General features: G+C 45.3%; 1 protein-coding gene across 8 annotated transcripts in view; it reads left to right on the top strand.

Annotated features, from left to right (window-relative positions):
• SLX4 (SLX4 structure-specific endonuclease subunit) overlaps positions 1,273-27,398 on the top strand; it is a 29,137-nt gene continuing 3,011 nt past the window's right edge. Inside the window, exons 1-15 of one of the 8 annotated variants that reach the window (XM_021411857.1) lie at positions 2,458-3,088; positions 3,495-3,641; positions 3,725-3,942; positions 5,842-5,944; positions 7,572-8,313; positions 9,421-9,684; positions 10,455-10,629; positions 12,211-12,426; positions 13,359-13,573; positions 14,699-15,039; positions 16,473-16,755; positions 17,958-18,046; positions 21,121-21,267; positions 22,982-23,151; positions 23,874-26,296. In XM_021411857.1, the coding sequence (XP_021267532.1) occupies positions 7,944-8,313; positions 9,421-9,684; positions 10,455-10,629; positions 12,211-12,426; positions 13,359-13,573; positions 14,699-15,039; positions 16,473-16,755; positions 17,958-18,046; positions 21,121-21,267; positions 22,982-23,151; positions 23,874-26,296 (4,693 nt within the window). In that variant the 5' untranslated portion in view covers positions 2,458-3,088; positions 3,495-3,641; positions 3,725-3,942; positions 5,842-5,944; positions 7,572-7,943. The other 7 variants (XM_021411861.1, XM_021411854.1, XM_021411862.1 and 4 more) reach the window with 7 other exon arrangements.

Below are 27,398 nucleotides of genomic sequence, written 5' to 3'. Positions count from 1 at the left end.
GCAGCAGACAGAGTTTGTGGCAGAAACCATGTCCTCGTCCTGAGGAATGGTGAGAGGCCTGGAAATGTCCTATAAATAGATACCAGTTTGGTAGCTGGCACATACTGGTAAATGTTTTTGCTTTTGGACAAGTCTATGTTAGAAATAGCATAATTCACTTTGTTCTTTGCAACATAGACTTTATAAAGTCTGCGCAACGTACATCACCAAGGCTTAAAGTGTTTGCATTCCTTGCATTGAACACAACAAGCTTGAAAGGATTCACATAGTTGAAAAACAGATGCTTGCACGTGTTATGTGTTTCACACTTTTGAAGGGCCCTGTTCTTTGGTGCCTCATCACTTCTGGAATATAAAACTGCATTTGTCTGCAGGAAATGCAATAGAAGAGAGGTTGCAGCATTGCCTGGCAGCTGTGGTGCAGGGGCTGCTGTGGCTGAAGCTGTGTGTGTGTTCCCCCATCCACGTGACAGGGCATGCATCCCACAGAGTTCCCCCCACAAGTCTTTCTACCTCTGTGGCACCCTCCAGGCAGGATGTGGCCACTCAGGTCCAATGCCAGCAGTGCTGCACCATAGCTGGGAGGACAGGAACATGCACTGAGGCTTGCAGGAGGCTCTGAGGTTTACGTGGACTGCTCAGCAAGTTCATTAAACCCACCTGGTCCCTGCTTTGCATCACCTCTTTGGAAACACCAGGCAAAGCTTGAGTTGCTTGGAATAATTGAGCTCTCTTGCCTAAATTAAGTTTTCTGCTTCTCTAATGTTTAAGGTTGTTATTTTAAATGTTTGGTGTTTTTACATTTATGGTATTGTGCAATCAATGCCACCACAACTCAGCTTACTGGTTCTTGTGGTGCCTCAGTGCACCATAAATGGAGTATTCTTCAGTGTTTGCGCAATGTTTGCGTACAGGTTCTTGCAGGGCTCTCTTAAGAGTGCTTCTAATTCCCATATGGGGCAGTAACTTGAGAAAGAACCTGAAGAAACCAGCAGAAGTGTCAAAAGACACAAACCAAAGATTTCTTCATATCATTTCTGAGTTCTCATACTGGCATGGGCACACGGCACCTTCTGGGGAGAGGCATTGCATAAAACACACTGATGAGTATTTCCAAAATAACAACCAGTCCTTACCTTGGAATTCAAGGCTTTCTGGCTAATATTGAATTTAGCACAGCTTAAAAAAGAAATTGCTTTGCTGGAGTGAAAAAGCACAGTGCCCCAGCAGTGTGTTCTGCTTTAACAGTTACCCTGTTTTGTTGTGTGTGTTTTGTAAGGTTTCCAAACAGGCAACATTATGACATTCTCCATTTATTTTGATTAGGTCAAATTAGGGAGCAAGATAAAGCTACAGAAGAATAAATGTAATGCGTGAAGGACTCATGATATCGCTCACACCCAGCGGTAGTGGCCTGTGGTGTTGGTGCAATGCACAGTGGGGTGGTTTTGAAGATAGCTGATAGGAATGTAGTGACAGCCGCCATGCTTTCTGTGACTGCTAACTCTCCTCTCTCTGCCTCTGGACCTACTAACAAATGGTACCAGGAGTGATTTTGGTTTATTCTGCATCCACACGGAGGTTCGAGGAAAAAAATCCAAAGCCAGTGCAAAAACGCGCGCACACAAACGAACCAGCCCTCTTCAGCCCAGGTTCGCCTCAGGAGGGCGATTTGGGGGGGGGAAGAGGGGCGGTCCTTACCACAGCGACTAGTGGCGGGAAGCCCTTGCGCATGCGCACAGAGAGTGCGGGCTTCACCATTTGCGCGTGCGTAGCACCGCCAGCAGCATCCTGACATGCGCCGTGCTCATGCGCACCGCGCCCGGCGCGGAGTAAGGGCGACGGTTGGCGCCCTGCGCATGCGCTACAGCTAGGCGGCAGCGCTGCCCGCCGTGGCGGTGGGCCGTGAGGAGCGGCGGGAGCTCGCCGTGCCGCGGCGAGGAGGTCAGCGACGGGCCGGGCAGGGGCGGCGGGCCGTGCGGGCAGGGCCGCGCAAACGGCGCCTCAGCGGCTGCGGCGGCGGGCCGACGGCGCGACGTCATGACGTCATTGCGGCGCCACCGTCGGCGCGGCGCCACCTGGCGGCGGGGAGGGGGCGGTGTCGGCCTTTGCGGTGACTTCGATGCGGGGTGTGACGTCATCTGGCTGGGGGGCGGTGTGCGTCTCCAAGCGGTCCTGCAGGGATCTGCCCGGCTGTGGTTGTCAGTCCTGGCTGCTGACCCGCCCGGTTCCCGCTGCCCAGCACGGGTCTGCGGCTGTGCCCCGTGCGGGGCCCTTGTGCTGAGCGCCGCGTTCTGCCAGCAGCAGCGCCCGGCGGTTCCATCTCTGCGCCGTCAGGCAGCCTGCTCAGGGCTGCGTGTCCCTCGTTTCATAAGCCTAATTAACAGAAAGGCAACATACGCTGAGAGTAAAACCCTGCAGGATGGCAGCGGGAACGTATGTGCTCGATGCTACTTGCGGTTGCATTTGGAAACTTTTATTATCCGCCTTTATTAATCAGCTCCTATAGAAGCTGTGTCTTTAACAGCCCAGCGCTCATCTCCGTTGGAGGGAAGGCTGTTTGCTGCCCTGACTGTCCTTCCCGCTTAGCAGGGTGCTGCGACTTCTGCTTGCAAAGGGTCCGATCCTGCCGACAGAAATACCCTTTTTGTTCTCTTTTTTAATTTATATATATATACAACAAAGATTCTCGTTGAAAGTCCTTAACTTTTCCGAACAGAATGCTTATTTTATGTAATTTTACCGCTTAGTAAGTATTGTTCTCTTTACTGGAACCTCCAGTGATATGTTGTTATTGAGCCCTTCGTTCTTGGTTCTCTTTAAATTAATAATTTTCCTGTTGTTTTCAGTCATAACGAGCGACCATTTTTGGAGGCCCAGCTGCTTGTGCTTCTGATTGGTGTGCTTCTGTGTTTGCATACAAGCGATGGGCATTTGCACCTGAGCAACCGTTACTCTTTATTTTTATGTTACTTCCCCTTTATCCTTCCTTAGGAGGCATAGAATAAAGATCTGCTCCTTTGGCGAAGTGTTTTATAAACTCAGGTCAGTTTCTACAGCATCCAAAATGTAGAGGGGCATTTTGTCGTGTAAGTAGTGACTTAAAATTAACATTGAGCTTATGATAAAGTTTTTACTGGATGTAAAGTACTTTACCTTATGTACCAGGTACTAGCAGGGGGAGGTAGAGACTTGAGAAGAGGCGTGAGCACTGTACCCTGGCAGGATATGAAGCAATGTAAGGGGTAGTGTCAGGCAGACGTGGATACTGGCCAGCACTAAGATTACTTGTTCCAGCCTGATGGTGATGTTCCTAGCTATCGTTTTCTTTCTTATATAGACTTGCAATAATTTGTCATTTCCCATGTTTCCACATCTGTTTTTGTTGCCCTTTTCTGGCACAGGAAAACCAACAGGGGCCAGGGTTGGAGCTTGGTACCTGACTTTGAATGCCTGTTCTGCGCTCACTTGTTTTCTCCTCTCTGTTGTCCTCAGTAACAATGGAGTTGTGCTTCCACAGAGACAGAGGACCTGCCCCGTGCAGTTCTGGCATTGTGTCTGTGTAGAACAATGTGTGTGGTGAAGGTGCTGGCTAGCGCAGAGTCCAGTGAAAAGTCTTTCAAGAAGTTTACGGAAATTTCGGTAATTGTGCTGTGGACACGCATGCTGTTCTCCATCAGGAATTGGAGGCATTGGGAACCTGTAGGAAGATTTTTTTCTTACAGGATTTGGTCTGGAAAAATCCCCAGGGGCCGTCTTCTGGTGTGGTTTCCAAAGCAAACACTACAGGAATTCTTTCCCTTTGCAGTATTTGGACTGGCGCGACCCAGAGTTTTGCTACCAACGTCTTCAGGCTGCAGCTTTCAAAAAAAGAGACGGGGATGGGGAGACAAAACTTCCAGTGCCACCTCAACAGCGTGCATCCCAGCATCCTGCCAGCCCTGTAATTAGCTGCCTAGATCCACGCACACCATGGCAACTAACTTGCTTCTGAAGACTGAGGAGATAGATACCAGTTGCTTCAGTCCTGTTCTTTGGCTTCCCCTTAAATCAAGGCCTGCCTTATAGGACCAGGACCACTCCTATGTTGATCTTGCTGCTGGAGGAAGTGGGAGCAGGTGCTCCTGCTGAGACAGGTGCCACCCTTCCTGCAGCAGCCCACGCTGCCTGGCACATGCCCCATGTTTCCTGCCCAGGGGGTCCCATGCTGCAGCCAGGAGTGCTGAGCCTGGCACAGGAGTGCTGAGCCTGGCGGGCTGCTTCCCTCATGGCAGCGGGGGAGAGGGGCTGCTGCGGAACGCTGCAATTTGTGCTGTCACAAAAAATGAAAATCATTTGGACTGGTTTTTGCCTTGCTTCCTAGTGTTGAGTAATCCCATTTGCCCTAGTATTTGTTAGAAAGCCCAAGAAATTGCTCCCAGCGTAGCATGGTGCTTTCCTTTCAGTGCAGTGTATGGTGTTCTGTTAGTAAACAGGGTCAGTCCTGGGGGAGGATGTGTAGCGCTTCGGGGCTAGGAGGGGAGAAGGGACAACTTGTGGCAAGGCACACCTGGCATTGCTGTGCTCCTAGCCATCGTGGTGACATGTTCTTGGAGACAAAAAAGGCAGGAGAACTGTTCCTGGAACAAATGGGCAGTTGAAAAGCAGTGAGTAGACAGGCCCAGGTGTTGTAGATTGGAATGTTCAGGAGAGGTGGTGTCAGGTGGTTGAGTTGCTGGTAGAATTGCTTTCAGTTGTTGAAAGAGAAGCTGCTCTGGAAGGTGGGAGGGTAACAGATATTTTGCCTTTTTTTTTTTTCTTTTTTTTTTCCACTAGAAGGATTCTGAGACTGAATTAAGTAATTGCAAGCACGTAAGTGTTTAATGTGTCCTTATTAAAGTGTTTGAAATGATCGTAGAGTTCTTTGGAGATGTCCGTCATTGCATATTTTTAACTCGGTGGGATGGTTTGAATTTGTCAGCAAACCATGAAATAAAGAACAAATTAATACAGTTAGAAATCCTTTGTGAAGGTTCAGGGAATACTGATGGAGGTGGAGAGGGACCAGGAGGGGTTCTCCTGGGAAAGGGGAAAATAGAAGGACTCTTATTTTAGAGAATAGACACTGGAAGATGTGATACATAATATTTAATAAGACATTATGTGGTCTAAAGAGAGTAGATCTGGAGCTTCTGTGCTCCTTGCCTCTTCAAAAGACAGCCAGTGAAGTGGGAAGGGAGTGAGACCTGATGTAAGCGTGTTACTTTCTCTGGGAGCTGGGTTCAGTAGATGCCTGTGGCCATGAAAACTGCAGGGTCAGAAAGGTTGAGCGTGCGACGCGGATGGAGGATGGTGATAGTAAACATCGGTGGATTTTTTTTAAGAATGAGATGTTGCAGTTCTGGTTTCAAGAGAGTTACTAGGAAACAAAGTGAGTCCCAAATGGGAAAGGCAATGACAGGCTGTTTGAAGGATCACAGGATCACTCGGGCTGGAGGTGACCTCAGGAGGCCTCTGGTCCAAGCTTCTGCTCGCTCTCAGTTGGCTGTGGGGTCAGAGCAGTTGCTCAGGGCTCTCTCCAGCCTCTCCTGTCTGACCCTTTCAGCCTGCTGGGCTCTTCCTGCCACAGCCTGCGGTGCTGTGCAGTGCTGGGGCCACGGCGCTGAGCTGAGCAGACCCTGAGCAACATGTGCAGGTCACCTCCTTACTTACACAGGTCAATGCAAGTGGCAAAACTCAGTGCCATTGGAACATGTGTCGTTTCCTTCTCCACCGCCCCCACCCCCTGCACCCTGAAGCTATGATCAAGAAGAGCAATTGGTGCGATGTACACTAAATCTCACCTTTTCCTTTCATCTTCCAGGTTCCATCTTTCATTCTTACTGATCTTGCTTTGTACTGTTTTGACGATCTGCATTTATGTGACGGGCACAATTGGGCTATAGATTTAGCGTCTAAGTGGATAGGTAAGTGCCAGAGTTTATTTTATTTTACCAGCTTCTGTGATTTGTAGAGTCCTAAATCCTTCCAAAATGAATTGAATGCTGTACTGAAAGGAATTATTTTCAAAGCCATTACTTTTCCAGCTCTACAAACTCATGCCAAAACTGGCTGTTAGGTACACCAACAGCAGCAGCATTGGAAACACTGAGATGCTGAACAGAGCAGGAGCCTGTGCATACAAGTCTGGAAAGGGAAGAGTAAGACATAAATTCTTCATTAGTTTTGCATTGTTTTTATGTCTGACTTGTTCTTTGTGGGGCACTGAACATTGATTGCAAGCGCAAAAGTGCAGATCTGTTTCAAAATTTAATATGAGGAACTGACCATAAATAAGCTGACAGTACAAGCGTGTCTGTGAGAAGTATTTAAGGCCATGGAGGATGTGAGATTCTATTTTTCTGCACACGCTGTCTCCTACTTAGAAGAAAATGGTAAATTTACAGCAATGACTACACCAAGATTCTGTCCAGGAAAATGAAATTTATGAACTGGCTACATAAAACTTCAGTTTCTCTCTGTCAGGAAATTACTCCAAGATTCACAGCAAAATCCTCTGCTCATTTGGGAGGCTGTGTTTAAAATAAATAAATCCATTAACATCTGTAATTGCTTATAGGAAAGGCTGACCCATGAAAGTGTGTAACCAGCATTCCTCAGCCTTGCCTGTCTGCAGCCAAACCATTTGAGAAAACAATCTCGCATGTGTTTTTCCTGCTCTTGAGTCTTTCGGTGCCCAGAGATTTGCTGGAGAAACTGAACCACAGCTGCTGCCATTCCAAGTGAAACACTCTGTTTGAAAGAAATAGGTTTGGGGAGCAATATAAAACTTCTGGTAAAACAGCCAGAACTGTAGCGAGCTTAGAACTAGGAAGAAGAGGACAATCAAAATGTCTAAGAATAGAGATCTAGTTGTAACATTGCCTGGGGGTTGATGACATTTCCATCTGGATATTGTACCTAGTGTTCTTCCAAGTAATTCATAGCTAGTATAGCTATTTTACTGTAGCTGAAGAAGATCAAGAAACCCTGAAATATCATTTGTTTGGTCTGCTTACCTTGTGTATTTGACAGCAGTTTGTGTAACATGGTTGGTGCCGTAGTTTACTGAGTATGCATAGGAGGAGTTTGGTGTTAGCAGAAGAGCTAATTCTGAACGTGAGCAGATCATGGAGGCCAAAAAAGGTGAACATGCTTGATAGATTTTTTCTAAGACTTGTCCCAGAAACCTCCTTGAAATGCAAGAAATTCTTTTTATTTACTTCTCATTTTGAGGTCAGGCTCCTCTTGTTAAAGGTGCTCTGTCGCAAGTGTAAGTATGAATTTACATTAAAAAAGAACAGTCCAAATCCTGAGCCCCTGGGCAAAAGCCTACCCAGTATCAGATATCTGTTTTCAGGGCTTTCCTCTTCTCTCCTAATGTGGCTCGTGCTTGTCTGTAGTGTAGTTGTAGTGGTTTGAGTCAGTACGTGCTTTTTCTATTATTATCTTGTACAAATTTTGTTGTTCTTCAGAGCTATACCCCAGCCCTTTCCCATCCTGCATGTGCATGTAACACCCTATGTAACCACCTTTTGTGTTTCTTTGTTGCAGGACTTTGATAGGTGTCTTTCTGAAGCCCTGTAGCGTATCAAGATGATCCTGTGCATGCTCTCCACAAACTGCAGTGTTTACCTTATGGTCTAGAGACATCTGAAGAGCCAGCTTGTCAGTGTACTGTACGTGAAGGCAAGTGGGGTCCCTGAAGAGAGAATATGGCTGCAAATTAAGTGTGGAAGAAGGAACCATCGGAACAATGAAGAAGTGCCCACTGTTTTGACCTCAGTGAATTCTGGAGAACAGAGCTCCGTGAGGTGATGGAGAGGATCATGTAGGATGCACACCTGAACTGATTCTGCTATCTTCTGCTGTCCTCCAATCCACACAGTGTCATTAAGCAGCAGTGTTACTGGAACCTGGAGGCCAATGGATGAACAGGACAATGATTTTAAAGAGTTGTGGGCAAATCTTTTGGGTAGAGCGAAGAAAAAATCTGAGGATGCTGAGGCAGCAAAGAGGGCTCAGAAAAGGTCAAAGAATACTGCAGCAAAAAGCAAATTAAGAAGAGGCAAAGCTGCAGCTAAGAGCCAAAATCATCATCTCTTTCCAGCAGCAAAGCAAAAAAGCTTGCTGCAGGATTTGGGTCCTAAGGTACAAACATTGGGGCAGAAAGAAGACAGTGACACTGTGGCCTGCAGTAGTGGTGAGACTTCAGAAGGGGATGGAAGCAGAAGCCCTTTCCCTGCCAGCCAGCTGAGTACCACGGCCAGTGACTGTAGCCAGGGCACTCTGACAGGTGAGTAAACCAAAACATAAAACACACTAACTCTGAAAAGACCGTTCAGTGGAGTTCTTCACCTGGAGAAGACGCATAGCAGCACTGCTTGAAGGAGTTTACATCTTGTGTTTCCATCTACACTTAGCTACTTAGGCTTATCTAGGTGTTTAACCTAGCGGTGCGCTCTGTACAGATGATATAAGATGCTTCATCTTTACTAAGATGAAGTGTTAGTACAAAGGAATCTGTTAGGGAGTCATTATTCAGTGATTTTTACAATATCAGAACTTAGAAGAACAGCTTCAAATCACCCAGAAGCAAACTTAGACTATATCAAGGTAACTTTTCACCCTGTGCATTGTTACATTGAAAAATGAATTGCTTCTAGATTTTGTCAAGGTCAAAAATATAAACAAGTTAAGAAAGGTATTGAATTAGATGGGCCAGAATGTGGTTGCCAGTGCAGGAAATCCTTAAACTGATAAATGAGGTCAACGGAGAAGTAGGATTGCATTGTACCTGCCATGTCCTGAATGCGTGCTGCTGACTGCACTGAGGGAGGAGATACTGGGTTGCAAGGTGTCTGTACCAATCTTACGTGTTGCCTATATCCACAGGACACCACAAAGCAAAGCAGGGGCATGTGGAGGTGGTAGTGTGGCATTACTTCTGCATGCTGGTTGTTACCACCTCTCTGTGGTAACTCCCAGTTCCTCAGCTCAGAGCCTGAAACTTTGAGTCATGGTTGGGGTTTGGAGATCAGAGCTAAGAGCAGCAGGAACCACAGGACATGCTGTATTGGGAAGAGCAGGGCTTTAGGGCTGTGTTACTTGTTCCCCTCACTACTGACCTTCAGACAAGGTCTTCCTTAATGTTCCTCTCTGAAAGGGATGGAGAGATATTTAAACTACACCACAGCACAAAAGCTTGATACTGTTACTGTGGTTATAATCACAAAGTCACGTAATGACTAAACACATTGTTCAGTTCTGTCTAAGAATAAGTGTTGCAAACCTGAGCCCGGCTTGGGCTGCTGCTGGGGAAGGCTTCCCGGCAGCAATCTGGGCAGCTCAGTGGTGTGTTTAAGACCGAGTGGTAAAGCTCTGGTGTTTTCTTCCCTTCTAGTAAATACTCAGAGTGGTTGTTCCCAGACAACATTATCTTTCCATCGTGCTACACAGTCAGGGACCTGTTCTTCACCCACCTCGAAGATACAACCTGTCACAGGCTCGAAGATGCGTGTAGCAGAGCTTGTAGTGGAGAGAATGCAGCAGTTCAAGAGAGTGGCACCTGATCAGCTAAAACACAGCACAGATTGTAGCGTGCCAAAATCCTTATCCAGCAGAGATTTTGCTGGTGAAAGCCAGGAGCAGAACTTCCCAGAGAATGGTAAGTTTGTCCTCTTTGCTTTAGTACGTGCAGAAGGAGTGCTGTGGATTTGTTAGAATGGTTGCCTGAGAAGGAGCCCAGATTCCTGGACTTTGTTCCCAGCTAGCCCAGTGGCTCGTTGCACGTGCAGCACTCCAGATCACTTAGAAAACTTGCTTTCTCAATTGTTAAAGGACTATCCATTCCTCTCTCCCAGCTCTTTCCTGAGGCTGAATTAATCTCATGTTAGATTCTGGAGGGACAGTTGATTTCTTGGAAACAGGTTGAAGTTCTGACAGGATCAGTCTGCCTTACCATCCTTCCCTCGGGAGGTGAACATGACTCACAGAATGACCACCAAGAACTCTACGGAGGTAGTATGTTCTATGCAAGTGAACTGCACTCACAGAAATTTTGCTCTGATTTCACTTTTTTTTTTTTTTCAAGTCAAGGCCCAGTTCTGCATCAACACGAAATCTTCTGCATGGTTATGTATAAGATCCCACATTCTTCTTAGCAATGTTAGCCAAAGCCTACCTGCCTTGGCTCTAAGATGTGATGTGCAATGAATGAATTGCCACCTACTGCTCCCCGAGTAGTGCAGTTCTGTGTTGTTTAAAGAGCGCATTTTGTACGTTACCTTGTGAGAGAAAAGGTGGGAGATACAAGAGAAAGCTTGTACAACTGACTTTTGTGTGTCTTGTTTAGTAATGGCAAGTGTAACAGCTCCATGCCTTTCAAACAGGATTCTTAGTTCTGTCTTAGCTTATCATCTTTCCTTTCTTTGCCAGATCTCGCTGATCTTCCATCCATGCAGCATGACAGTGCTCTGGCTTTGGCTCTTCAGCAGGAAGCACAAAAGGAATCCCTGGAAAGCCTGGAGGATGCAGGTTTGTTCTTCTGTCAGATCTGCCAGAAGGATCTCTCAGCTATGAACTCAGCACGACGAGAGCAGCACGTTAACAGGTGAGTGACCAGCAGGATGAGTCCTTTCTGCATCTTCTCCCAGTTCAGTCAGCGTAGCCATTACAGAACATGGTAATGGTAATCTGTGAGGTGACTTTGACCTTTATGGCTTGAATTAGCAAGTAGCTTTGATCTTAAAGCAGAGGCTGATTGTCTCGCCCTGCAGGGCTTCTGCAGAAATGTGTTAAGGCAAATGCTGCTTTTATCAGTAGTGCCTCAGAGGGGCTGTGACTGTAAAGTGGCTGGCAATCTTAATGAGGAGCTGTTATTGCAGGTCTGTCAATTTCAACCCACAAAGTGATAATTTTGCTCTGTTTTGCTAAAAATTGTTTTTGTAAGGTCATTTAACATGTCAGTGCATACCTGAGTTGTTTGCTGAGGGAAAAGTGTTCAGAAAGATGACTAAGTTGCATTACGGTGCTTGGCAGTGAGAGTGGAGAGGCGAAGGGAAGGTGTCCAGGCCTTATCAGAATGATGAGCAACTAAACTGAAACATTTAACAGGTGTGTTTTGTTAATGTCAGCACTTTAAGAGGCTGAAGAGTGATTTGATCTCCCCAGTTCTTCATCTTGTGATTGAGCAGCTCACATTCACTTGCGCTGTCTACAGCTGCGTTTTTGGAGGTGCTACTGCTGTCTCTGTCTTCAGATACTTATTACTTACTGAGAGCACAGATGCTGTTAAACAGTGACAGTGTCAGAAATAGTTTTTGGAAAATGTCTGCTTTCTGAGCTGTTAAAAGTGTGATCGTGTGATGAGATTACAAGGTTATTGGCAGTGGATTTTTGATAAGTTGTCTTCATGATGTAAAGCTGCAGATGGGTAGATGCACTGGCAAACTGGTAATCACCAGTTCTAGTACATCAGATGAATGGTCTCTTATACAACCCTTTGTATGTCTGTTCTGTATGTCATTTCCTAATCAGGGAGTGATTTGTATAACATGTTTTGTAATGAAAACAGGTACTGCGTATCTTTGGAGAGGGTGGAAAAAGAGCCTGTAACAATGTTTACATGGTCTTGGCTTACCAGAAGTTATTAGCAGTTAATTTTCCAGTACTCTAGAGTGCAGCATTCATTTCAACTGCTCTGCTTTTCTGCGACAGAAAACACTGCTGTTGTCAAGTGAGATGTCTGCCTTGAAGATAGCTTGCTTTCTCAGCACTGTTCTAGGTCATGCCTGCAAAAGTGGGCAGTGACAAGAAATAGCCACGTTTAGGGTGAGGAAGACTTACTGCTTCTCTGGTAGGATGATTCCATTTTTAATGGTGGTTTATAAATTATCTGGAATGTTAGAAGGGATGCGGAAAGAGGGATTAGATTGTGGACACACAGTAGAGCTAAAGAAGTTTATTATTTGCACTTGCTTCTGAGCAGCATATTGTTAATGTGCCTCTGAGGCTGTAATGTTCAGCTGTCTGTTACGTGGTGTAGCCACCACAGCAGCAGGCACGTAACTTGTATTTCGTTAGGGGATGTTTCCTTGGCTGTTAAAGGTGTGAGATGTTGGTACTTCCTTTTTTTTCAGTAGGGCTTAAATTTTAGCACAGATAGTTCTAAAGCTTTGCCATTATCTCACAGGTGTCTGGATGAGATGGAAGAAGCACAGATGTCATCCTCCAGCAAACCAGCAGTGCCTGAATGTCCCATCTGTGGGAAGCAGTTCCAAACCCCCCAAAGCCGAGTCAGTCACTTGAAACGCTGTGCTGTCGAGATGGATGTTCCTCCTAAGATGCTTCTTCAGGCAGTGCAGCTGCAGGCATCCACACTTGATGAGGCACCTCTTCAGATTCCCAGGTAAGTGGTGAAAATAGACATGCTGATGAGTTCCTTTGTCCTGACAGATATTGACCTTGCAGTCTTTGGAAAGAACTGTAGAAGCAAGGCAGGCTCATGCGGGCCCAAGTCCAAAGAAGGTCAGGCAGAACCATGACCCAGTACCACAAGAGGAGAATGTGGTAGTTGGCTGGAGAAGTCGTGTTTTCGTTCAGAAATGGTCAGGTGGTGGGTGACTGTCAAAGCCAGCAGGCAGGAGCAAAATGAGGAGTACGCTATCTTACACTATTGTGTCAGAACTATTTGTGCTCTGTGAGGCAGTCATGCAATAAAGCTGAATGGTGTGTTTGAGCTTATTAAGCAGAACACACAATATTAGTGTACACAGTCTGTCCTCAGCATCCGTCTTGCCAGTGCTGGTGGCTGTACTGGATGTGTGCACTTCACGCCTCGAGCCAGGGAGGAAGCAGACGTGATGTTTTGGAATGTGCTTGGTGCAGAGCAACATCTGCTGTCTTGGATTTGAGCTGAATCTTCGCCGTACGGGATGTGGTGCTGCACAGCAGACTGGGAGAGCTTTTTTTTTTTCTTTTTGTGAGTTTGTTTTCGTCCTGCTTCAACGTCGTTTAAATTTGGCCCTTCCGTACACATTTTTAAAATGTTCAGGGTAGAGATCGCGGATGTTTGAAAAACACACAAAACTTAAGTCACTGCTGCGATCCTGTGCTTACCTTTTCAAAATAAGGTTTTCTCAAGATTGCTTTAAATTCCATATGTAATAAGAAATCTTTTAATCTCTGCTGGGAAAGAAGGCCCTGCAAATAGCTTCTCGTTATCCCAGGTATGAGAATCTCACTGATGAAGTAGAGCAGCTTCTCTAAAGTGTTTAGCGTTTCTTGTCTCTTGATTCTGTCGTGTTAAATTGGGCTTCCTGCTGCATTCTTATCTTTCAGCAATCAGCCAAGCAGGTCAAAGCGAAAAGTCTCCTCCAAAGAGGACTCAAAGAACAAGCAGAAGAGGGCAAAAATGGAGACTAAGGATGAAGATTTGCTGGTTGCTATGGCGATGTCACGCTCTCTGTTGGAGCAAGAAAAGCAGGAACAAGCAAAATCAGTTACAAATGTGAAACCAGTGGCTGCTTTGCCAATCAAATGGAAGCCAGGATCAGGTATGTGTTAAAGTGAGTTAATGTCAAAGGCTGTGTTATGGGAGGAATGATGTAACTCCGCCTGCTCTTCACTTAAACTTTCCTGTTGGATGCAGGAGGGATCACAGCTCTGTTGATATTTTATTTAAGCTGTCAGAGCTTCAGCAGTGCGTAGGATCCACACACAGTCAAGAAAGACTGCTTCACGTCCACGGGTTTTATGAGATCCATAAGGGATTTCACTGTTAGTTTGTTTGTTTTCACCGATTGTTTTGAACCTGCAAAATATTCTTAAGATGAGCAATTGGTTTTTTTTTTTTTTGTAAGCTGTGGAAGTAAAAAGAAATAGCACAAAAATAATATTGTTATTTCTCCTGCAGTAGATTTTTTTGTATTTTTCCAACCGCAGTCCGGATTGATGCGGCTTCTCTCTCTGTTTTCTTCCTAGAGCAGACATTATGTATCTCGCGTGCTGTTGAGCACGTCCTTTGCTCTTTCAGTGTACAACAAGGGTTTAGAAAGGAAGATAGCTAGCCAGTGGAGAGTCCTGAGTGCTGTACAGAGGGGGCACTTCACTCCTTGTGACCTCCTCAGATCTCCTCCTGCCAGTATGTACTGCCAATTAGATTAGGGGCTGGGCATTAGTAAGACAAAGGTAGTAAAACAAGATTGCCAAATAATAGCTGTGCTGTGGTTGTGTGGGCTGTGAGTTGATGCCATCAGTGCCCATGACACACACGCATGCACAAAAAGAGTCCTTCATAGATTTGTTTGGTTGTTTTCTTTTGCTCCCTTTTTAGTGCAGCTCTGGGATCTAGTTGAAACCTGTATATATAGGCCCCATTCTGTGGGTCTGGTAGGTGCACTGCATGGCTATCAACTGTTTCCATTATGATCAGATTTTGTAGAGATGTGACATCTTTCAGCATACAGCAGAGCTGTGCAGGCATAAATCCATCTTTGCTCCAATAGGGGTGACGTGAAACTTCAGATTCCTGGCAGAAATCCTGAGGGCTGTGTTCAGTTTGCAGCTACATTTTGGTTGTCACCGACTACAGCACTTGAAGGAGCTGACATATTGAGCTCCCCTGCCCTGTGTGTTCAGCTGTTTGTTTATTTGGGTTCTTCTTCCTTTTCTTCTTAAAGAAAAAAAACGGCGTAAAAGAGGCCCAACCACCCCTCCACCATTACTGCTTCAGGATCCGGAGAAGGTGCGCAAAAGGATAGAAGAGCGGGTAGCGATGCTGCTTGCAGAAGAGATGGAATTCCCTCCCACTCCTCAGCTTCCTGCCAGCAGGATTTTGGAGGCTGAATCTGGGAAAGCAGCCTGGCTCTTGCCATTGCCCAAAAACAAGGACTGCTTTTTGTGGAATTTCAGTGCTCTGACAGGACCCTGTGACCCTGAATCGTTCTATGCTGCTGGATTAACCCCTCCAATTCTCCCTTGGAAGCCTGTGCAGGTGGGACACTCTTTAGTCCTTACTCTGGTATGTATGTGTCCTAGGTCCCTTGCCCTGCAACTTTTTTCTGTTGCATCACTTGATATTTCAATGTGACCTTCTGCCTTTGCATACTCACTTCTCCTTTACTGTTGTCCCCTGGTCGTGCAGTTAGATTTTGTGATCTTGAACTTTCTTATTTTGGAGAGAAGACCAAAGCTCATATTACCCTGCTTTTTGACCCAAACTGCTGTAGCTCAAGGTGCATTTGGACACCTCTCCCAGACATAGGATTTGGATTTGGGTGGGCTTGTGTGAGTCAGGGAGTTGACTTGGTGATCCTTGTGGGTCCCCTCCAACTTGAGATATGATTCTGTGTTGTGCTCAGGCAGCAGAGAATTAGGTGAAAAGTTTAAACTGGAGACTGAAACTTCTGCCTTTCGCAGAAGAGAAAGTGAGAATGCCCAGAATTGTTAAGTGAAGCATTTGCACTTCAGGCTTTCCCTATGCATCCCACTGACTCTTGGCACGTGAGCTTTGATCCTGTTTTCAGTTCCACTGTTTCATTCTATTTTTCATCTCGATCTCCTGCCGCTTTCAGTGCTCTTTATTTTTATAAAAAGTGCCTACAGAAGGGACAGAAGTCTTTGAATCTCTCATCTTACTATACACTTGCTCACCGAGCAGAAATATTATTTCTCTTCCTTGCCTTTTGGCTTCCTTGAAGGATTGTTTGGTGCTTCTGTTCAAAAACTGCTGTGTATATATAGGTGCTTTGTTTAATAACTTTTTCTGTAGTCAGTGTCTTTCACTGGCTTATCCCTGCCTAGGGCTGTAATAGACAGACTCCATTCTGTGAGGATTTTTGACCTCTCACTCAAACAAAAACACTGGAGAAGTTGAAAAAGGAGGAAGACTTTTTAAACTCAGGGCCATGTTTGCCCATCTGGTTCCTTCCATTCTCAGAAATGGCCAAGCCCTTTCTGCTTAGAAATAAACAAAACTATTTTCAGTGGGAAACAGGAATCAAACCTGGAAAATATCAGCTCAGAGGTGAAAGTTTGGTTTGGTTACATGTGACTGCAAAAATGTTTTAGATCTCAGAACAGAAGCACCTGGGCAGCTTCAGCTACAGCTCTTGCCAAACACTTCAGCAATAATCAAATATTTAGATGTTGAATTGGGAATATTTCTACTGTCCTTTCTCCCTACTTGCTAGTTGCCTGCACAGACATGCACCTTGTGAAACCACTTTTTCTGTGTTTTCTGTTGTAGTTCTCTTTTTCCTTTTTCTCTTTGTAGCTATCTTTTCTCTAGAGTATCCTTTATAAAATTACAGAGCTTTTGCCTTGGGAGCCCAAGGTATGTTCTGTAATTCTTTACTAGGTGTTCTGAAAGAATGAACTAGAGCCTGCATTCTGAGCTCTGAACATACATACAACACCTAACTTATTGGTGTCTTTTTCCTCTCTTTTGATCAGAATCATAAACCAGAGGATGTTCTGCCATCAGCAGGATCTGATCAACCAAAAGGATCCCAGCAAATTCAGCCTGACCTTGGTTCTCATGAGTCCACTTGTAGAGAGGCTGGAGACCAAACTTGTGATGAATTCAAGTCAGGCCCTGAAGGAGATGGGCAGATTTTATCTCACAGCCAGAAGGATATTCAGAACCTGCAGGATCTGGTTGAACTGGCCAAGGAAGGACTTACCCTTACTCAGTGGAACCTTGATGTTGGCCATACTCATGCAGCAGAGCAGTCAGGTAAGTTCTGGCAGTTTTGTGAGCCCTGTCCCTAATCCCTTTAGCTACACACAGCCAGACTTTCATTGTACTATATCAGGAGAGCCATGACAGCACCCACAGACTGTTGTTGTTGCTGATCCAGGAGGTGATATTGTGGGTGGACGCTCTTCTGCAGTAAGCTTTAGTTACAATCAACAGACATTTCTAAAATGATTCATAAATCCCATCATTGAAGAGAACTCCCAGACAGCAAGTACTAAATTTTATTTTAAAATTCCTTTAAAGTTATCGAAGGCTTTTCTGCCAGGGCAGAACCCTGACATACCCAAAGGCAGGGCCAACATGCTCGCTCTGACTATCTGAACACTTTCTGTTATGCACCCTGTCTTTTTGATTCTTGAAATGAGATGCAAGAGCGATGATTGGTGTGTTGGTACACAAACCTGAATTTATCTGTGCCTATACAGAGGCGAAAAAACACAACTTCTACTCTAACCTCCCCAGTCCTAGTTCCTCACTTCTCCATCGAAGCTGCAGCAAATAATTGCTGGTCCTGTAAAGCTACTGCTGGGTTTTCAATGAAGATACGGGTTCCTGGGTGAGGGAAATCATTTCTGCACATAAATGGAAATTGTGTATAAGGGGACTGCAGACAGTAATGCAGCTGAACCCATTTCTGAAGACATTAATTCCTTCAGTTGCTCCTCATTCTGTTCTGTGCGCTGTACAGACTACTGCAGGATCAGGCTGTGCAAAACTCTGATTTCACTGGCTGCCTCTGAGCTCTGGGGCCACAAGCATTTTGTCTGGGTTGAAATGCAGATCCAAGATGCATTCTGCCTGCCTGCTGGGGTGTGTCCCATCCCACTCTGTGCCCTATATTTTTTTTTTCCCACTGGAGGGAAACTGAGATGTGAAGTGGAGAAGCATGCTGCACTCAGCAGTTCTTCCATCTGGGTGAAAACATGGCACACAGCTCGGAAGCAGATTGGTGCTGCTTGTGGCTGAATGGTGCTCACATACCCACAGCCTGTCACAGCCCGGAGCCATACCCCTCTGAAGAAGGCCTGAGGAACAAGCTGGGCTGCCAGCCCGGTCAGGCTCACTGTAGCAGTTGTCTTGGGGAGCTGTTGTGGCAAGGATTCTCTTAGGAGTTCCTACATCATTCTGTCTTATTAGGAAGTTGTACATGGTTTGTGATCCACTTTTTCTTCTTTGAGGAAAAGAATCGACTTCCAGTGATATTCCATGTACTGGTTTTGTCCCTTCACTCGAAGAGAAGAGATTCCTGATGCGCAGCTGTAAGAAAGTAAGGAAAAACCTTTTCCCCACCCTTATTTTGTTTGCTTACTACTGTAAAAACAAAGGTGTAGAATTTGTGCAACTCAGAAGTATGGAATATTTCCCATTCCTTCTGTAGAAACAGAGGTGCATAAGGTTCAGTCACTCAGGAATGATCACGGCACAGGTGAGGTCAACACATGGTATTTCTTTGATACCTACAGGGAAGGCCTGTGAATTTTTCTTGTCCCACCTAACAAGAAAGATGATTTAAAATGACAGGTAACATAAAGGCAATCTGTGCATCGTTTATATAAAGAGAATCAGGTTAAACCATTATGCTGTAGCATGAAAAGAATTTGGGCTAGGAACCAGGGCTATAGCTACACTGCTATAGGTGGTACTCTGCTTTAATTCCCAAGCTTTATCAGAGCACGTTAGGTGGAGCCAGGGAGAGAGAGGGTTGCCTGGTGCTTCATCCAGGCTCACGTACCCAGTGGCTTTGTGGGGTTCAGAATGGAGTGGTTCCTCTTCTGTCGCCCTCCTCTCCACATCACGCTTACCAGTGGAGGAGAGAATCATTGCAAGGGCTGCCTGACTTACACTGAATTTTGAGGCATAAAAGCCTGGTGGATGAGATACTCTGCAGTCCATGGACGGTGAGCACTTCTTAGATGCTCGCATTAGCAGCAAAAGAAAATCCTCAGTTGTGAGAACGTACAGCAAAGGAACTAGGTTAACACTGAGTGTGCTCTCTCTCGTGGTGCCTAGGTGAAGGCCACAGGTCTCAGTTTTGTATAAAGACAGTAGTGTTCTGTAGATGACATCTTACCCTGGATGTACCTCTCCTTTCTCCTGTAGATGTATAATCAGTTTTCTTCAATTAAAGTGCATACAGAAAAAATCCCTAACTCATCTCCAGGGTCATCTCATGAAACTTACCATGTTTGGTTTGGTAATAACTAACTGTGCCATGAACGGTAATAGAAAGTGGTGCCAGGTAAATTTTGGTGCCTTGAGAAGACAATTTTCTGTTGTGCATATAGAATTAAGAAATTTCTAAAAGAAGACAGATCTTTGAGGTGGGAATCAGTCCTAAATGTGAGCATCCCAGCTACCTGTTACAGAAAGTCTAGATGTTCTTTGAAGGTATTAAAAAATCCATAGCAAATAAAGCATGTTTTTTTCATAAGCTTCTGTGTGCATTAAAACAAATGCCTTTAGCAATACAAGGGCTGCTCTGATACTGTCATTGAAACTCAGTTACCAGCACTAATGCTATGATTGATTGTTCAGATTTAGCTTAAATCCACGATTCCTGAGCAAATGAAGAGTTCAACTGACAGTGGGAGAGATTTGTGCTTTATATGAACACAACAGTGGTAACAATGTGGAGCAAATAGATCCACTGCATTAGTGACACATCTCCCCGACCCATGCTTACAACCCTTGTTACATCTGTAGAGTCCAGTCTAGCTGGCCTCGGTAGGAGGGAGTGTTTTGGTGTGTTCTCTGACAGGAGCACATACCTGCTGGAGCTGTCTTTACACCAACCTGTTTACTTTGCACAAGGAATGGTGCAGCCCGGAAGTTTCTAGTGTTATTTAATTTCCCCATTCTTGGTTTTAATTTTAACACCAGCAGGGAGGCTGTCCTGGGCTGGCTGCCTGGAGCGCAGCGTCAGGATCTGTGTTTGCTGGCTTCTTCAGGGACTGTCTTGCAGGTACCTACCTGCCAAGAATAAGAAAGCAAGAAACATGAGATTTATTTCCAGTCTGACCTTCCTATCTTCCCCTTGGAGATGAGTCCACACCACTCGCACAGCACGCAGAGTCTTCTCTAGCCCACCTACGAAGGCCTGGAAGAAGTGTTCTGCTGTGTGCTGCTGTTTCGCTGCTAATTATTACTGGCTGCCTGCAAAACACATGCTGGAGCAAGTAGAAAGGTTGAATTTCCACAGTCCACTGAGATAATGTGGAAACCTGCTAATAAAATAAAGAGCTGTGTTGTTCCAGGTGGAACTGCATCTCATGCAGATGTTCTCTAGAATAAAACTTGCATTTCTTCGACTCTACAGTAGGCTCAAGAAGCACGAGGTCAATGACTAGTGTGTTATGTATGAATTGGTTTTCACTTGCTCATTCTCTTAACTCTTATGAGCTGGGAGTATTTCCCACTTCTCTGAAGCGCTGGCCACCTCCAGAGGCACAACGTTTGCCTGGAGGGATCTGAGTCTTTAGAGGATTGCCTGGGGCGAGCTTGTATTGGGAGCAGCTCCAGAGCAGACACCATGTATATCAACCACGTGCGTTGTTTCTGCCCTTGGCAGCGTGCCCCAGGCCTCACGTACCATGCCATCACTGTTGGCAATCATAGGTAGCTCAGGCAACGAGCCCTCCCCAAACTCCCTGGAAGGTGTTCTGGAACTGTAATAGAAATTGGTTGTTTTTGTTGTTGTTATCATTTGGGGGCTTTTTTGAGTGGAATTTTCAAGAGGAGTTTGCGTAACAAGCATGTAAATTCCTTTGAGCTAGATAACTAGGTTAGTTTTATTGTGTGTGGACCCTTTGCTGCAGAGCTGCTCTTCTTAGCTGTCACTGCCAGCCAGTGAATGGGAGGAGAAAGATTCATTACCCTGTTGCTGAGTCATCCTCTTTCTTCTTACTCTAATTACAATCAACTGAGCTCGAGTCCATCAAAGTGAAAGCTACAGTTTCCTAAAATGTGGTGGAAGGCAGCAGATCAAGAGGCCAACAGGAGGCAGTGGCTAGACCACATCAGGAAATGGTTTGGCAAAAATCTGATGGTGATAATGTGCTGTAATGCAAGGCAGAGCAAGCAGAATACAGCACAACTGCCATTTCTTCACAATTGCCAGACTGTGAAGAAGTAGAAAGGAGAAAAACAAATCCAAAAATGTCTTACAGACTTGTCTGCTTATTTTGCTTAAGTTGATAATGCTGCTGATTATCTGAAGAAGGCAATGACAGCGCGTCCAGAATGGGGCCCGCAATGCTGCAGTACTGGGTATTTCTCTCATTTGTCAGGGAGGTGTGTGACAGCTGTGATGTGACTTGTCTTTGTGTTCCTTCTGTGTTCTAGTCCTCCCTGAGGTCACTGGCTGAAGACTTCAGTGCAATGGTCAACAACCCCCACTTAAGTGATGTCCAGTTCCAGGTGGACTCTGGGGAAATCCTTTATGCCCACATGTTTGTGTTGTATGCCCGGTGTCCGCAGGCCATTCAGGCTGTAAGTACTGCTGATGCACTTTCCTATTCTGCTTCAATAAAGCCCAGACTGCCCACACCGACAACCGGTGCTGCAGGTCCTCATGGCAGGTGCCTGTGGACATCCAGGCAGATCCATTCATCTTAGGAAGGCAGAATCCTGACAAAGGGATGGAAAATGCAATACATTGTGTGGAGAAATTGTGGGGGGGCAAGGATCCTCCCTTATATTCTGCCCATGAGCAATGCAGAATACTTCCTAGGTGCTCTTTGCCCTTGGATGTTATATTAATATCAGTGCAGACTGTCTTCTCCATCTCGGTGTCTCCTGCCTTTCATCCAGGTTGGGAAGGTTGAGTATGGGTTGGAGAAATTCTGGGCAGTACTTGAAAATAACCTACACCGAGGTGCCATCGTTTTCACAGTTGCTTTGGAAGTAGCTGCACTGAACTGTGCTTTTTACAAGGGTAATGCATAGTTCCTGTGTTCTCAGAAACATTGTGGGTTGATTAGTTCCCTGCCCATTCCTATGCAGCCTCCTGTTGGGACGGTGAAGGACAGTGAACCTAAGATTTGAACTCTGCTCTTGCACAGAGCTGCCATCAGTCTGTGCAGTGGGCTCCCTGATAAAAGCTGCTCTTCTGGAAACGGTGGAATTAGTTTTATCCTCATGTGTGTCGGCAGTAGTTCCCACACAGGCTGCTTGAGGCAACATCTAAAGGATCCAGGAGAGCTAGGAAAAAAAAATGCAGGTTTAAGTATGCCGTACCTCAGTCTTAATGTGAGATTTATTAAGGGTTCTTCATAGTCACTATCAAATGTGCCTGTGCCCACAAATCAAAAGATTTAAAAAAAAAAAAAAAAAAAAGCGCATTAGCCAGACTTTCTTATTATTTCCCTGCAACTCTATTTGACTTCACCATTCCTATCAACTGTTTTCATGGGCAGGAATCATTTGTGTGAGTACAGTAGTGACACTGGCCCACGCTCTGTATATTTTACTCCTGCAGAGGGTTGTTTTCCAGCAGGTCCCCATCTGCAGAGCGGTGTTTCACATGTATTTTCTGTATAGATGCTCTTATTTGTTGAAGCTTTTGGGTAACAATGAGAAAGTAATTAATCAGAGTTGACTTCGGAGCTCATGTTTTCTGTTGAGTGATGCCCCCTGACTTTGAGGAGGGTTTCAGGTATCACATTACATGTTTTGACTACAAAGGAAGTGAAACCTTACTAAGCTGGAGAAACATACTCAGCAAAACCTGAAGTCAAGTTGGACCCACACAGATAGTGATCCAGTTCAGTGCCGCACTATTTATTTGGTGTCTCTTTTCCTGTGAGACACCAGGAGAACTAGAATTTTGGCAATGTATCAAGAGTAAGTAAATTCAAAACAGATCAGAGGAAGCTCTCCTGTAAGGGAGGTGTCGATAACTCTGGAAGTTGTGCTCTGGGCAGTATCTAGATTCTGAGGCAGACTGGAGAACTCAAGACCATGTTTTGCATGTGTGGCTAAAACAATGAGTCGTCAAACTTTATCCAATCTAACAGCTGTAGAGACAGGAAGGAAACGGCTTGTTCCATGTGAAGCTCTTCATAACTGGTCATTTCAGGATCAGGTCCCGGTCCTAGGCCAAGCCTTTGGTGAATGAAAGGAACAAGCTGATACAAAGATGAATATTCAGCACTGATATTCCTTTACCAGCAAATGGGCTTTTCCCGTTTTTCTCTTACCTCAGGTTCACAGTGAAGGGTTCTTAGTGGAGGAGGATGGGAACACGCAGGTGCACCGTGTGCTGCTGAGTGACGTGACAGGAGAGGCAGCCCGTGCATTCCTGCGGTACCTTTATGCTGCTGATGCTGACATCCCCGCTGCGGTGTTGCCCCAGGTGGGGGCTCTGGCTGCCAGGTTTGTATCCTGAGTTTGTTTTGGATCCCTTCTTGCTTTGAGCCCGCAGACAGACCCCACAACCTGGAGTCTTCTGTTGTAGATTTAGTGGCTTAAAATTCCGTAGCCCTCTACTTTTATAGCATCACTGCCCTCATATTTTCCATGAGTCTCTCTTCAGGTTGTATCTTTGTGAGATTTCCTTTATTCAGTATGCATCCAGCACACCTTTGCCAAGAGTTTATTCTCAGGATCTGTATTGACAACTGATGTTGTTGATGATAAGCGTGCCTAGCACGTGTGATTCTTAAAACACTACACTCTATACATGTGTAAACTGAACAGCACTTCAGAGTATTGGGTGTGCAGAATGCTAATGTGTTCTGTCAGCTATGCTCTCGGTTATGAACCTTGATGTGCACTAAGTAAAGAGCCTGAAGAAGGAACAGCTGAGTCACTGATGGCTGGGCCTTGCCAGTGTGTGTGCACAGGGGAGCCTTGTCACTCCAAAAAGCCATGGAGCTTGCACATGAGAGACATTTAAAAATTAAAAAAAAAATGTGAGAGCGAACCTGATGCTTTCATGTGAGTGACACCTGGAAAAAGGAATTCTGAATGTCAGGAGTACACTGGAGCTTATGTATGTTAGGAAACCAGCATCCTCATGGAGATCCCTCACAAGAGTGACCAGGTGGAGAAATACTGAAAGAAGAAGTATTAACATTACTATTATATCCTTGCAGGTTTGGTGTGAGGGAGCTGATGGCAAAGTGTGAAAGTAACACTGGAGAGAGTCAAGTGTCTTCTGGAGTGGATTCAGAATGCGATCTGATCTCTGTGACAGATGACAAAGATTGCAAGGACAGAGCAGAGAACTTCCAAGACCTCTTGAAGTCTATGTGGGTGGGTGAAGATGAGGAAGAAGTAGCTGTCCTCAACCAGGAATGCCAGAAGGAAGATGACAATGCAGTGGGTGAGCAGGAGCTGGAAGAAATCTATGAGTTTGCTGCAACTCAGAGAAGGATGGTTCAAGGTAAAACAACACTGAGTGAAGGAACTGACTGCAGCATGTGCAGTGATACTGAGACAGCCCAAGATATGAACCAGCAAACTGAGGAGGAAGAGGTAAAGAGATCTGTACCTTCTTCAATAAGCAGTAACTTCAAAGATTTGAGGGATAACGATGGAATATCTAAATGTGACTTATCCGGAGAAAAAGAGGGAATGCTGAATATAAATAGATGCGAAAGTGTGAATGCTACACAGGTCACTTTTGTGCCTCACCACACAGAACCTCAAAAGAGGGATGTAGCATCCCATGGTGCCACCACTGATGAAGGAGAGACTGTAAGGAGATGTGAAGGTGGAAAGGATTCCAGGTCATCTCAGGTCTCACATGATGTAAGAGGGGAAGATCACCGTGAAAAAGAGTTTCCTAGCTTCCCCAATGATACTAATACAAATGACAGTTATGAACACTTATTTTCTGCAACTCAGGGAGATTACTGTGAGCCTTCCCCAACAAAAGAAGTTAGTAACATATCAGAAAAGGCTCTTGGTGAAAAACATGTCGATGTTAATGATTTTTGTCTGTACAGCAAAACACAGAAAGACTTTTCTCCACGTAGAAATGGTTCTTATGGGAGTCCTCCTTCCAAAGCTTTTGTGCCTCTTTTTCCTGCTGTTGGATCTTCACCTATGTCTCCAAAATCAGACAGAAAGCTTGCGAGAGAACATGTGTCAACACCAAAACGAAAGAAAAAATCATTGCCACCTGGTGAAATTCTTTTTCAGAAGGCCAGTGACCTGGATACTGCATCTCCACCAGAGCTTCCCAATGCTGATTTAAACAAGCATGTCCCAGTGTTGTCATCACCAGTTATCAGGACTCAGGATCCTGCAGCTCAGGGGAACAAGAAGGGGGATGTTATTGTTTTATCTTCTGATGATGAAATGGAGTTAGAAGACAAGAAATCACCAGAGTCGGGCTCTGTTAAGAAGGAAATGGAAATCCCCGGCCAACTGAAATGTACAAATACAGAACATGGTCCTGAGACACCAAAACCTGAACATAACATATCAGTCACTAAAACAGAGCAGAGATCACTGCAGGTCTCATGTGTCGTTACAGATAAGGTGCGTGTAACTAATGATGTAGAGATGTCCACTGAATTGCCTCGCAGTAGCCAAGCAGATGCTTGTACAGAGGGTGAGCAGAGCCTAAACCTGAGCCCTGAAAAAATGCTCAGTCATGAAGTGTCTTCAGGTACAGACAGCTCCTGGCTAGTGCCAGACACACCAGTCCTGACCAAAAGCAGAAGTTCCTCAACACAGACACGTGTCACAAGTATTAACTCTTCCAAAAGTCCAGAATCTAAAGTCAGCACAAAAAGCCTAGCAGCTGGTAGTAGTAACCACGAAATGGATAGAAATGTCATAGAAGTTCATAAAGCGGCATTGTCAGACAGACACTTGCCTGTGGAGAACTCTGTCAGTGAAAGAAACCCGTCCAGGAGCCCAGAAGCAGAATCATTTTCTGAGAAATCCACACCGGTTTCTTCAGTGGATCCAGTTCTCTCCCTTGACCACACCAGCTTGAAAAGCAACTGTGCTAATACCTCATTTTTGTCCAAACCTGTGCCTCCTTGCCATGGGAAGTCATTGGCAGATAAATCAAACATCAGTGTGGTTGAGATACAGGACAGCGAGGGGGAGAAGGAAATAAGTATAGTTTCTTTGAGTAGTAGCGTTTTGCTTGCTGACGAGCCCGCAATTCCTGCTGATGACTGCTGGCATTCTAAGTATCTGTCACCAGTCAGAGGTAACAGCCAAGACTCCAGACAAGATGAGCATGCAAACCCCAGAGCTGCCAGCAGCCCCAAAAGTGACTTTCTGCATGACCAGTGGGAGAGCCCAGACCAAGCGTGGGAAATTAAGGGCAGTACTCCTCTTCAAGGAAATCCTGCTGGCAAAAGAACGACTTTGCTCTGCCTTGAGAAGAGTCCCATTGAGGCATGTACATCAGTGGGTCGCAGACCAAGTTACCTGAACTCCAAACTCTGGGAGGATTGGGATGGAGAAGAGGAGGAAGATGAATTTCCAGAGATGCTTCCTTTGTCACAGCGGGTATCAGCTGCAGCAGGTGCAGATCCTGTAAAGACTCCTGGTGAGAGCTTGCACTGATACTAGTTTCACTGCAGTAGGTTAAATTGTTTTCATTTATGTCATCCCACCCGTTGTTCGCTTGATATGCTGGAAGGGATTTTGGCTGCCTGATAGCAGTTGCCAGGGCCAGCCACAAAGAAGGTGCAGTCATCTTCTGATGTTGGGGAGAACATATCTAAATGTGAGGTTACTGGAGCACACCTGCTTGCGTTTCATTCTTGCTGGTTCTTCAATAATGTCAGTACTTGTTGCAGAAAGTACAGGTACCTGGAGGAAAAAAGAAAGGAAGAAAACCAACCAACTGTAACCAAACCAAAATGAACAAACAAACTGTCTTCAGCTTGCATGCTGATGGGTGTTTATTCGTTGTATTAGTAGGTGTTCTGTATGGTCTTTTGCTTTTCATGCATTCAAGAAGTGATGCATGTGCTTACGTGAGGGCATCTGGTAAGCAACAAGAGGCAACTCACTAGCGCAGGTGCAAAGGGTTTCCTTGTATTGAGGCTAGCTGGGGTGAGTGCTGATCCCTGCCCATGGATTTCCTTCATGCATGCTTTGCTGCAAAACTCTGCATGATTGTCTTGACTTCTGTTGCCTTCTGCTTGCTGTTTCTGGGGCCTTGTAATAGATCTCTGAGAGCTAGCAGATATCCTGAGCGCATGGCACAGCAAGAGGTCAATGTGGCACATGTAAGACTGAGAGCCACAGTACTCTTCCCATCTTTGCAACCACCTTGCCCTGGGATCCACAGGAGTTCAACCTTCTTGAGAGCCTGACAGTGCACAGAATGCTAATATAACCGTTCTGGTCTCAAGAACTTAAAAATATTAATATTTTACCCGTCTTGCACTTGCATAGTTCCTTCCATCTCAGACCAGTAAATGATCTCATAGTATCTAATTAAAATATTGCACTGTACTAAGTGAGTAGTTTAACCAGTGCTGAGAGCATGACCTGTGAAACTGACTGCTCTTCAAAACGTCACCAAATCTACTGATTCAGCAAATCAGTATCTAACTCAGGACCCCAGAAGCTTGGCTTGCTCGGTTTCTTCTTGATCAAGTCTCCCATGATGTTTCCTTCATGGGAAAAGAACCACTTCA

The sequence above is a fragment of the Numida meleagris genome, chromosome 13 (genome assembly GCF_002078875.1).
Source record: "Numida meleagris isolate 19003 breed g44 Domestic line chromosome 13, NumMel1.0, whole genome shotgun sequence".
NCBI classification, from domain to species: Eukaryota; Metazoa; Chordata; class Aves; order Galliformes; family Numididae; genus Numida; species Numida meleagris.
This window is presented reverse-complemented; position numbering and strand designations above follow the sequence as displayed.